The 11744-nt window shown below is 43.3% G+C and overlaps 1 protein-coding gene across 4 annotated transcripts; it reads left to right on the plus strand.

Annotated features, from left to right (window-relative positions):
* Positions 1-1052: 1052 nt before the first annotated feature.
* On the plus strand, positions 1053-10737 carry srek1 (splicing regulatory glutamine/lysine-rich protein 1). 4 transcript variants are annotated; one of them, XM_069700912.1, is made up of 12 exons: positions 1526-1618; positions 2325-2882; positions 3364-3498; positions 3910-4025; positions 4790-4939; positions 5078-5256; positions 6017-6147; positions 6249-6345; positions 6466-6570; positions 7423-7494; positions 7629-7743; positions 8850-10737. In XM_069700912.1, exons 3-12 carry the CDS (start codon positions 3468-3470, stop codon positions 9030-9032), a joined length of 1179 nt encoding a protein of 392 aa, XP_069557013.1. In that variant the 5' UTR covers positions 1526-1618; positions 2325-2882; positions 3364-3467; the 3' UTR covers positions 9033-10737. The 4 variants fall into 4 exon arrangements, with proteins under 4 accessions (XP_069557011.1, XP_069557010.1, XP_069557013.1 ...); XM_069700910.1 differs by lacking the exons at positions 2325-2882; positions 3364-3498 and adding an exon at positions 1053-1324 and having other exon boundaries at positions 1485-1618; positions 7629-7790; positions 8850-8938; XM_069700909.1 differs by lacking the exons at positions 2325-2882; positions 3364-3498 and adding an exon at positions 1054-1324 and having other exon boundaries at positions 1485-1618.
* Positions 10738-11744: the final 1007 nt, after the last annotated feature.

Consider the following 11744-nt stretch of genomic DNA (forward strand, 5'->3'; position numbering starts at 1 on the left):
CCCTCCCTCAAAATTAAAAAAAAAAAAAATCATACCATTTCATCCTCGAGTCCAAGTGAACATTTGGACCAAATTTGTAGAATGTCTTTTAAGGTATTTCTTAAATATCGTGTTGACAAGAAACAGAAAATACGGGAGGTCATGGTCCCCTTGACCTTTTGAGCACCAAAAATCCCGTCCCTGCATTGTTGAGGCCGGGTGAACCAAATCTGAAGACATTTTCACTGGGCCTTCCCGAGATCTCGCATGAATGGGAACGGTGATGGACGAATTGGTGGGATGTGAGGTCACGGCAACTCTGACCTTTGAACCCTAAAATCGTATAAATTCTGCCTGGAGTCCCAAGTGAAAGTTGCTTCCAAATTTGAATAAATTACCTCGTTCCCGAGACGTTGCTTTCACGACAACGGCACGGACGGACGGACAGGTGGGGATTTGAAGCTTTTGACCTTTTGGGCCCTAAAAGCGCCTCGGTTTCCTCCGTGGGGGCCGAAGTGAACGTTTGTACCAAGGTTGAAGAAATTCCTCCCGAGCCGTTCTTGAGATTTTTGCGTTGGTGGGACCAGCGGAGATCGGAGGGACGTGAGGACACGGTGACCTTTTGACCTTTAACCGCCAAAATCAAATCAAATCAAAACCCTTAATTTAAGTGAACGATTGTCATTATTTGAAGTGTTCCTCTCTTAAATCTGGAGATTAAGTTTTGGATGATGTTGGCGTAGGAAAGAGCGCCACCGCGGGTCGTTTGTCCCGACGGCTGTCGGCTCAACACCAGCCCAAAATAATGCAGCACTGCATGTGTGTGTGTATTTATTCATTGGTCTTACTTTAAAAAAAAAAAAAAAAAAATTAAAAAATGTTTTTTTTTAAAATCTATCTTCTTTTATTTTATTTTTTTTTATTGTATAGGTGTTTGTAATCTATTACATTACATCTATCTTATCCATCGATCCATCCATCCATCTATCCATCATGTCTGCTGTAATGTGCTGTCCCGTGCGGTAGGGGGCGGTAGTGCACCTCAACGTTTATTACCGTTCTCTGGCAGTGGAACAAGAAGAAGACGTTGAGCCCGCTCACTCCGCCTCTCCGGGATGTTAGTGTGTACCTCACCGAGCAGGATAACTCCGAAATACATATTGTGTAAATATTACCACACTTTGTAAGATAATTACCGCACTTACCAATTTTGCACAATGAGCGGGATACCCGGGACCGCCGTCGTCCAGGTCACCAACCTGTCTTCGGCCGTGAGCAGCGAGCAGATGCGCACTCTGTTCGGTTTCCTGGGAGACATCGAGGAGCTGCGGCTCTACCCGCCCGAGTAAGACCACCCCGCTTGCGGCGCGGCTAGCTAGGCGACGCCGCGGATCTGCGGCCTTTCCGCGGTTCCGCTCGGAACCCTTAAAATAAAGAAGTCGCTAACTAACCTGCCTTTTTTTTTTCTTCTTCTTCTTCTTCTTCTTTTTTTCCTGCCTGCACAGCAATGCACCTCTGTCTTTCTCGTCCAAAGTGTGTTACATAAAGTACCGAGAGCCGTCCAGTGTTGGTGTGGCGCAACATCTCACCAATACAGTATTTATTGACAGAGCTCTGATAGTAGTGCCATGTGCGGAAGGTGAGTGCAACCTGTTTCATTTGTAAGACATTAAAAAAAAAAAAAAAATTAAATGTCTCAGTGGACTTGCTATGACCTTCTCTCATTGAATTCAATCGTTTTGGTTGTTGTTGTTGTTGTTTTGGTTGAATTCTGGGTATTTTTATTTAGTCACATGGAAAATTGGCAAGTTGGGCCATTGGTTAGTTCTTTTGTTTATTTTTTTTTATTTTTTTTTTGCCATTTTTGCTTCAAGTTATGTGACACGGGTGAAGTGTTGTATCGCCTCATTAAAAGTGTACATATGTAATTTCCCGAAGCACCCTAAAGCCCAGGTTTCTGTTTGGTGTCACAAGGTGGTCTCGAAACATCTCGAATGTATTTATTTTTTTTGAAGCTGCAATACGTTATTTAAAATCACTGTAAATGCTGGATTATGTGGAGAGAAACAAAAATTAGACATTGTAAATGGAAAATTAAAAAAAATCTTGACTTTTTGCTCTAATTTTTTTTTTTTGGTGCTTGTTTTCTCTAAAAAAAAAAAATTGTTTTTTTGTTTTTTTTTGGTGCCACTGTTGTTCACTTGTGTACAGTGAAAAAAAAAATAATTATATCACCTCTAACTTGATGCTTTTTTTTTTGTCCTCGTGACTTGGTGCTGGATGGCTACTGAGTTTATTAATTTGGTTTTGTATGTTTTTTCTGTGTGATTATGTGTGCATATCAGATGACTAGAGTGGCCCAGCTGTTACACTACACTAGCCTGAGTCAGGCATTGTTTTCCAAGCCACTACTATCCCCGATCGGGCCACCGCAGCCTTCAAGGGGGGAATGTGACCAGGAGAATAGCCCGCTGAGCCTTCCAAGATGGACACCTTGTCTCTTTTTATTTTATTTTTATTTTCCTTTTTTGGTTTGTTTCCTTTCATACTTTCCCATGTTGTCCACTCTCTGCTGTCTCTATCTAGAAAAAAAAAAAAAGAAAAAAAAACTACAGTTATTTGCTTATCTCTAGCGTTGTGTTTTATATTTGTTATTTTTTGGTTTGTTGTTTTGATTATTGTCCAACCCCCCCACCCCCCTCTCTCTTTTCTGCTACAGCTGCGGCTTGTGTGTGATTGAATTCTGTCCAGGTTGCTACGGCATACCGGCGGGATGTGTGTCACACACGCGTGCACACGGGATGCTAAGAAACGGATCACTAACACTTTTTGCTCTCTTGTCTCCTCCACCTGTTGACGTAGCGAGGGGGCTAGTCTTTGTGAGAAAAAAGAAAGAAAAAAAAGTGAGACGCAGTAATGAAACCTTTATAATTAGAGCTTTTTTTTTTTTTTCTTTCTTTTTTTCCAATTCTATTTGCACTCATTTCTGTGGTAAAACAAAAGCTTCATCTGGATTTATTTCCTCGCGTTACGACAACTACGGATGTTTAGTATGTTGCGAATGACGCGTGTTCAACGTAGCGCCGTTTTCCCCTTCGCGAGTTATGCGTTAATGCTTTTGCGTCGTCGATGCTTTTATTTTGAAATATATTTCTTGGCGCTCGAGTTAAACGAATGGTAATTCATGCTCAGTCCCTGCAGCTGGAATGAAGTAGATCTGTAGCTATTTTGTCTCTTTATAACTTTTCCTCTAGCAACGAAGCAGCAAAAGTCCTAATTCGTTTTTAATTTTTTTATTATTTTAAAGATAGGTTTTGGCTAACTTTTCCTGCAATTCTTAAAATTGTTGTTCTTTTCTGTATCTGATGTCCTGTGTGCTATTAGTGATGCAGCCATTGGGGTTGTCTTGTGTTGCACACCTTTCCAACACTGCGAAACGATCGCCCCCCCTCTCCCCCCCACGGAAAAGCGCCCGTGCTTGATATCGTATGGTTCATGACCAATATCTTTCCAGTACAGGTGACCCATACATCAAAGTGTTGACTCATTCTCTGCATTGTGTTTTTCTTTTTTCTTTTCTTTTTTTTTTCTTTTTTTGATCTATGAAAAGAGACCAAGGACAAAAAAAATTAATACCAAAAAAAAAAAAAAAAAAAAAATCTGTTCTTTTTGCTTGTTGAAAAGAAAGTTTAAAATCTTTGCACTACATTGAAACTAATAATTGAGATTGACTCAGAAGGATAATTTATTCAAAGCAAAGTAAGGATGCTCAGTTTTACCATGAGTAGACAGTAGAGCACTTGTAGGCTGTATGGGGAAGTGTATGCTCTCTTTCTCTCTAGAATTCAGTGGGCTAATTATGCAGACATAGAGGAGACAGAGAGAAGAGTCCCTCTATTGCCTTCACTAATATCTGCCTCCGTCCTGCAGGGAAAATCCCAGAAGAGGCCAAGGCTTTGTCACTTTTGGCACCTGCCGCCCCGGTGCCCAGTCTGATTCCTGGCGGGGGACTGCTGCCAATTCCCACCTCAGCTCCACTTCAGAATGTGAGTCTGCAGCTTGTTGTTCGGATTTCTCCATCAAGTCTCTTTGCTCTTCAAACCAGTGCAGAGTTATTTAATATTAGATATTTGCCGAGCTGATCATTTTCCAGATAATACTACTGCACTACTTCAAGTTTATAGAAGGATGGATGGATGGACGGTTTGTTCGTTGGTTGGTTGGTTGGTTGGTTGGTTGGTTGGTTGTTTGTTTGTGGGTTGGCCTGGTGTTTTGGTTGCTCGGTTAGTTCGCTGGTTCCCAAGAGACGTTCAAGTTTCCAGCGTCTCAGTACCATAATAAAAACGGAATAATAAAAGCGCAAGTAAAGTTATTGATCGTCAATACAGTAAATAAAATCAGTCCGGTGTACACGCTTGGCAGTTGAATAAGTCTGAAATGCATTGAGGAAAAACTGCCTGCATCCAAGCTGTGCCTTCATGTTTTTTTTGTGTTTTTTTAAAAATATTTTTACATAATAATTCTTTTGCAAAATAACAAAGTAAACAAACTAAAGAAAATGGCCTTTAAAAATAGACTTAGTGCCGTTTTGTTGTGAAAACGTCCTCAAGATGACGAGGCAACACTCCATGGTCAGGGTACACGAGTTATCATGACAGCCGTGTGACATAAAACAGGATCGGGGCTAAATATAGCTCAGTACAGCCTGTATTGATCGGTGGAGGTCAGCTCAGGACATCGATGTCTGTTGGTCACGTAAGGTAAACCTAACCTAACCTGTGTGTGTGTGTGTGTTATATACACCCTGCAGCTGAACCTTCCCGTAGTGAATCGGATCTCGGCTCCTCTCGACCCCGCAGCGTCGTCACTCAACTCCCAGCCCCCCCTCGTCGGAAACGTGGATCCCTCAAAAGTCGACGAGATCAGGCGGACGGTTTACGTCGGAAACCTGAACTCGCAGGTAAACGCCGCGTCCGATCTTGAGTCGGGCGCAAACCAACTCTTGACGCGCTTAGCCGGAGCTTTACGTGTTTTTTTTTTTTTTTTTACACCCGCGGAGTCCTCTTTTGAAATCCCCCTCGATCGTTCCCGTCCTCAGACCACCACCGCAGAGCAGCTGCTGGAGTTCTTCAAGCAGGTCGGAGAAGTGAAGTTTGTGCGAATGGCCGGGGACGAGACGCAGCCGACGCGCTTCGCCTTCGTGGAGTTTGTGGAGCAGGACTCCGTCGGCAGAGCCCTGACGTTCAACGGAGTGATGTTCGGAGACAGACCCCTCAAGTATGCTTTTTCTATTTACAACCCCCAATTCCAAAAAAAAAAAAAAAAGTTGGGACGCAAATCACGTAAACCCGTAGTTAATTGCAAAAAGACAACGTATCAGATGTTGAAGCTGAGAAATTTGACTGTTTTATGAAAAATGCATGCTCATTTTGAATGTGATGGCAGCAACAGGGGCATGTTTACCACTGTGGTGTCACCCATTTTTAACCCTCGTGTTGTCCTCGGGTCAAAATGACCCGCAGCTGTGTTCAACCAAGTTCTATTTTATTTCTATATTTTTTTGGGATCATTGGTCATCATTCTTTAAAGAAACCCTCACAGCCTCCTTGTCACCAATGATCCCCAAAAAATATGTAAATAAAATAGAAATTGGTTGAACACAGCTGCGGGTCATTTTGACCCGAGGACAACACGAGGGTTAAAAACAATGGCGCATCATGGAATGAAAAATACGACAAAGGAAACCCCGAACTGTTGAGCAGCTGAAATCCTACATCCGGCAAGAACGGGGCAACATTTCACTTTCAAAACTCCAGCAACTGGTCTCCTCAGTGCCCAAACGTTTACAGAGTGTTGTTTTGCTCGTCGCTGCTCAAAAACGATTCGGTCTAATCGAGCGTCGGACTTACTTGCTCTGAATGAAAAGGTGAACGCGGCTCATTTGTTCTTTTGACGCGATTCACATAATTCTGAGGACATGATACCTGTGAACGCCTTTTTTGTGCGAGTTGATTGATTTGTCTTCTGTCCTTTTTAGGGTTAATCATTCCAATAACGCCATAGTTAAACCCCCGGAGATGACGCCGCAGGCTGCTGCCAAGGAGCTAGAAAATGTGATGAAGAGGGTGAGGGAAGCCCAGTCCACCATCGCTGCCGCCATAGAACCAGGTTAGACATTTGGATTCGCTGCATGTTTGAGTGCTTCAGTAACAATCGCTGTGAGGTTCGTGTTGCGCTTCCGATGCTGAGAACTGCTGCTCGTGCTCCAGCAGAGACAACGAAGTGTTCGACCAGTCGGCCTCAGCGGTCGCGCCGCTCGCGCTCCCACTCGAGGACGCGCAGGAAAAGCTCCCGTTCGAAACACAGGTGCTTTGTTTTCACTCCCTCGATGTGCTGTTGTTGTGATTGCGGTGGCGTCCGGTCACTGACGGTGTTCTCTCCTCCCTCCCTCCTCCCCCCCCCCCCCCCGACCGCCCTTCGGAGCAGACTGTCGGTGAGGTCGTGGCCGGGGAGCGACACCCACGGTTCCCGAAGCGGCCACAAGAGGCGCTCTCGCTCCAGAGACAGGAGGCGCAGCCGGAGTCGCTCGAGGTACGTGGAGAGCGTAGACTGTATATAAATATGGGCTCAGTCTTTGGGTCTGAAACGATGAAACCCTAAAGTGCACTACCACTGAGGGACACTAGGGGCTGCCTCCAAAAAAACAACCCCAATAGACTCCCATTCAAAAAGCATCAACTTCTCGCATTAAATATAAAGTCATTACATGTTTCCCACAAGTCATGATGGTATTATTCAAATAATGAACTTCTTCCGATCGGTGTTCTGGCGATCCTTCTGAAAATAATTCCATCATGAACTAAATATTGGGCCTTAAAGAGAGGTATGTTTGGGGGGGGGTGTATTTGGTTTGACTGACAGGCCTGTTGTGCAGTCAGGTTTCTGGTTTAGCATCCTCAGGTTAACAGTCGGATTTGACCTTTCACTCCTCCCCGGCTCGTCCAAATATGGTCACTTATGGCTCCAAAAAAAAAAAAAAAAAACATCACGCTGACAGCCGAAATATAAATTAGTGGTTTGCCGGCTGCTTGAGAACAGTCTCCAAATGATCTCTTTTACTCTGAAAGTCTAAATGCTGCTGAGTACCCCGCCGCTGTGCTTGGTGTGCGGCGCCACCCGCTTCTGTATTTTTATTTAAGAAACTACGGGAATATTTCAGAGAATCAGATACTGTATAATCAAGAAAACTTGCATCTGATCATCTGTAATAATACTCTGTAATTCCTGCCTGGGACAGCAGGGGTCATCAGGTTCTTAAAGATCCTGGTAGCTGCATGAATTTGACTGCAGCCGTGTGGAAAGTATTTCATAACACTTTGGGGATTTAAGTGGCTCTTATTGTCTCAGCAAATGTACTTCATCAAGTCCATGTGTCGTTTTCAGGGGCCACAAAAGGAAGAGTAAAGATCGGTCCAAAAGCCCTCGAAGGAAACCGAGATCGCCGTCGCCGAGAAGGTAAATCCATCTCGTCTCATTCTGAGGAGGCGTTCGTGGTCCTTTGAATTTTCCTATATTTCTAGAGGGATACACAACGACTTGGTATCGGTCAGGACGGTTCCCAGCGCTGACTTGTTTTTTTCTTCCTGTAGAGGTAAGAGAGAGAAGAGGAGGGAGCGCAGCAGGGACAGGAGGGACCCGTCCACGTCCAGGAAGAGGAGCCGCAAGGACGAGGACAGGATGAAGAGCAAAGCCAAGCCCACGAAGGTAACGAAGCCAACTCTAAAGAGAAAGAAAATCGGGTAGCAAAAAAGGTAATAAAAGTCAAATTAGTTTTTAAGTGACATTTTGTTAATGTGGTTCTACAGTAAAAAAAATAATAATAATAATTTAACAAAAAAAAAATGTATCCTCTAGTTTCGCATTTATAGCCAGTAAAAGATATAATTTCCTCATTGAAGAATTTTGTATTACTGACCCACTGCGTGTCTTCACATTTCCTATCCTCAAAAGATTCTCCTTCAAGTAACCATCTTTTGTTCTTGGGTGAATGTTTCCATTCCCCCGACATGACAGTCAGACCACATGACTGACCTACTTCGGAAAGTTTACCATTAAGAACCCCCCCGCCACCTCCCCCACCCCAAAAAAAGCCACGAGATCAAAGGTGAAACCTTCCGTCGATAACGATCAAAACATTTGTTTGACAATTGACACATCAGCAACTGTTCTCCTCAAAAAACACGTGTCCTGTTGCAGAGTTGTTGCCATCGGTGTTGCACTGCAGAGTCTCGATAGCTGTTTTGTTTTTTTACGTACGTCAGTGCTCGGTTGAAAACAATACGTCGGAAGGCCGCTGCAGCTTGGGCAAGAAAACACATTGGGAACATGGGAGGTCGGAAAAACATAAAGTTGCCATAAAAGGCCTCCAGCAAAACGCCCGCCGTCCCTCAATACTGTTCACATCGGGGAGCACAACCAGAGTCAGACTTGAGCTCGACCCGCTCTGCACGAACGCAGCCTGCAACTTCGGTTAGCGACCTCCGGATCGCTTTTTTTTTGGTCTACAGCGACATAACAAAAAAAAAAACACACAAAAAAAAGGAACGTGCTTTGGACTTAAGACGCAGTAGCTCAACATCAGTTATATCTTGTAAAAGCAGTGAAGACAAAGGGGAGCTGTTTCAAACCGCGTTGGAAACGACGAGACAGCATTACCCAATCTCCAGTAATTCTTGTACTCCGATTTTCCCCCGTCGTATCTTTCGTACTTCTTCCCCGCCAGCATGGACGTGAAATACGTCTTAAACTGGATTCGTAATGGTCTTGAAAGCCTCGAATTGAACTTCGCCGAAACCCGTTTGTTGTTTCAGGTGGAAGTGGAGTACGACAGAGAAGAGAAGGAAGAATACGAAAGTGACTCGGCCACACCGAGCGAGGACATGACGTCCTCACCCTGCGCCCAGCACAACGGCAGCTACAGGACTCCCCACGGGGAGGACGCGTCCACGGGTGCGGACGGCACCAGGGGACTATCGCATCACCGCGGAAACTAGTCCCGCTCCGTCGCGGCGTCTCGCGTGCGTATTCGCGCATTAACACTGAAAATAACCACTCGCAACAACACGTCTTCACCTCCGGATTTACTCCCTTTTTTTTTTTTTATTATTATTTTTTTTATATAAACTCCATTCACGGCAACACGTAGTAAGTCGGCGTTCACCGTCCCCCTCCGAAAGGGGCGAGTGAGCCCTCGGTACAGCAGAGATAACCCCCACGAATTTATGTTTCGTAACAATGCAAACACAGAATACTGTGTTCGAAACGTCTCAAGGAAAAACGAACGTTGGAGTCTTCCTAAAAGCAGCGATTGTTTTTGTTTACCTTAAATCCTGGTGGTCTTTCGCTGTAGGTACTAAATTTCTAGACAGCAGAATGAAAACGCATGCAGGCCTGAGCCATCTGCAGATTGGTCCTTGTTGCAAGAAAGGCGAGTCACAGCCCAGGAGGTTTTGCGCTGACAACAAGCCGGGTGGTCCCTCTCCTCTATCAGCTTAAAGCTGTGTTTTAATTGCACACTTCCATCGATCTTGACCGTAAACCTCAGTCGTTCAAAAAGTCGTTCACGCCTCCCAAGATTATCAGTATTTATTTCATATTTTAGGATGCTTGATATTCCCTTCAAATTTTTTGCTGTCTTCTTCTTATAAAAAAAAAAAAAATCCAAATCTGCAGCAACAATCTGCTTTAAGAGTTATGAAATGTTCATATCTTAAATTATGACTTGTTTATGTGCGAGATCCGAGTTTTGCTTTCATTACTCTGCAGCATCAGTGAACCCAAATGAGTCAGATGTGCGAAGACGTGGGGTCAGAAACCTCAAAGATAATTCTCCAACAGGAAGCTGCTCTGGTCTTCAAAGTCCAAGCTTTGCACTCCTCGTCTGGCTTCAACACCAGGTCAAATCATTTATGAGGCACATTTCAACACAACATACGTCGAACAAAGCGCTGCACAACTTCAGAAAGAATTAAAACAAACTCTGCCCATCAATAAAAAAATAATGTAATAAAAAGAAAATATACAAAAATGACCAAAAACGATATTAAGCCAAAACAATTATTTGAAGGTTTACATCAGCAGTCATTAATACAGTAAAAAAAAAAAAAAAAAAAAAACTTAAATAATAGGATAAATTGGGCTTAATGTGGAAAAAAAAAACCCAGCGAGAATAAATGTTTTCATTTGATGGCTTAAAAAAAAACAGATAAAACGTCACTTTAAAACGGAGCTTTCTTAATGACAGAGCGATGACGCCTAGCCACCAACGGAAATAGTCTAATATTTTCGAATACAACAATCAGAAAACTGCAGTAAAAACACATCTGCTTCTTTCTGCTTGCAAATAGTTGCTGAGTCAGAAACAAACAGGGATGTTATTTTACAGTGTAATTCGAAAGGTCGTGGGTTCCCCGAAATGAATCATGAGTTTGTCATTTGACCTTTGATGTAATTAGAAAGCTCGTGTTCTGAGAGAGAGAGAGAGAGCAGGGTCTCGATACTTGGATGTTGCCTCAGCTGCGCTCGTCACATTTACCGAAAAGTGACGTAAACTAACAATGATTGAAACGTAAAGCGGGTCGTCGTCACGGTAAATTGTGTCGAAGCTCTAAAAACCCGAAGAATTCAGTTGGCAAACCAGGAAGTAGAAATCACTTGATTGACTCCAGTTTCGCCCCACCCCACCCAAAAAAAAAAAAATGTTTACTTCAAAAGCAGCAGTTAATTTCATGTTGTTGGTTGTTTTTTTTTAATCATTTGACACCTCGTGAGGTCAAATAAAACCTCGCCTTCAGCTGCTTGAGGTCTCGTGGGGTGTAACTGTTTTTCTTCTCGTCCTTCTGCTTCTGGTCTTGGTGTTGCTGCGACAGCAACTTCCCATATTCTTGTTTGCTTGTTTACTAAGTGAAGCGATGGCACACTACATGTTTAATACACGTGGACAGAGAGTTAAAACATTTTTTTATTTCTGCTGATGCTGAAAGGCTCATTTGCCCTTCGTGTGTCTTTTAAAAGAACATTTGCGCTCTGAGGTCTGTGAAGTGTCCTTTTATATATATATATGCGTCCATATTTCTTCATCGTCTGGGAGCTGGGGTGTCCTGCAAATTTGTACAGTTGTTTTATGACTCGGAAGTGTTTGTAATTATGAGGTCGCGAAACGGTATTATGTTCTCTGTAAAAAACAACAACAAAAAGTCACCGTTAAAAAAAAAAAAAAGATACATTTCTCAATTACTCGACATGAAAACATGGCTTTATTTCCTGTTTTTGTTTCACGGGTGTGCATTTACTTGCTTTTTAAATAAAAAAACAAAAGAAGAAGATATATTTCTGGTTAGAAGTTGCAGCAAAATCACATTGTCTCACGGTCCACCGTCCTGGTATCGTTGTAATTCTGTGAGACAAAAGCTATTTACCGTTTTGTACACGTACGACACGGGCCTACGCTGTAAAACGATGGTGGTGTGCAAAAAAAAAAAAACGTCTGTCGGCTCACGTTGCTGGAGAAACGGCGAGACGCTGAAAGGTTCAGGGCGGCGAGTCGAGTCGGGGCCGAACGGGAAATGTCACAGGTCAATAAACTGCATGCAAACACAGAAGGGTCAAAAAGTGCCTAGACAAAGATTGTACAGAATATTCTAATAAAAAAACAAAACACGGAGACTTGTTTAGGATGTCGAATAGATAAAACGAATGAGATGTTA

This window comes from Brachyistius frenatus, unplaced genomic scaffold, assembly GCF_029030835.1.
Source record: "Brachyistius frenatus isolate BFR_SWC_R1_liver_20210118 unplaced genomic scaffold, ASM2903083v1 Contig_35, whole genome shotgun sequence".
Lineage (NCBI taxonomy): Eukaryota > Metazoa > Chordata > Actinopteri > Embiotocidae > Brachyistius > Brachyistius frenatus.

Excerpts from the sequence above, each read along its gene's own strand:
- srek1 (XM_069700909.1), top strand. The coding sequence starts at position 1,197 with ATGAGCGGGATACCCGGGACCGCCGTCGTCCAGGTCACCAACCTGTCT. Across the intron at positions 4,026-4,789 it reads CCTCAGCTCCACTTCAGAAT|CTGAACCTTCCCGTAGTGAA; the intron begins GTGAGTCTGCAG and ends TACACCCTGCAG. Across the intron at positions 6,571-7,422 it reads CGCAGCCGGAGTCGCTCGAG|GGGCCACAAAAGGAAGAGTA; the intron begins GTACGTGGAGAG and ends TGTCGTTTTCAG.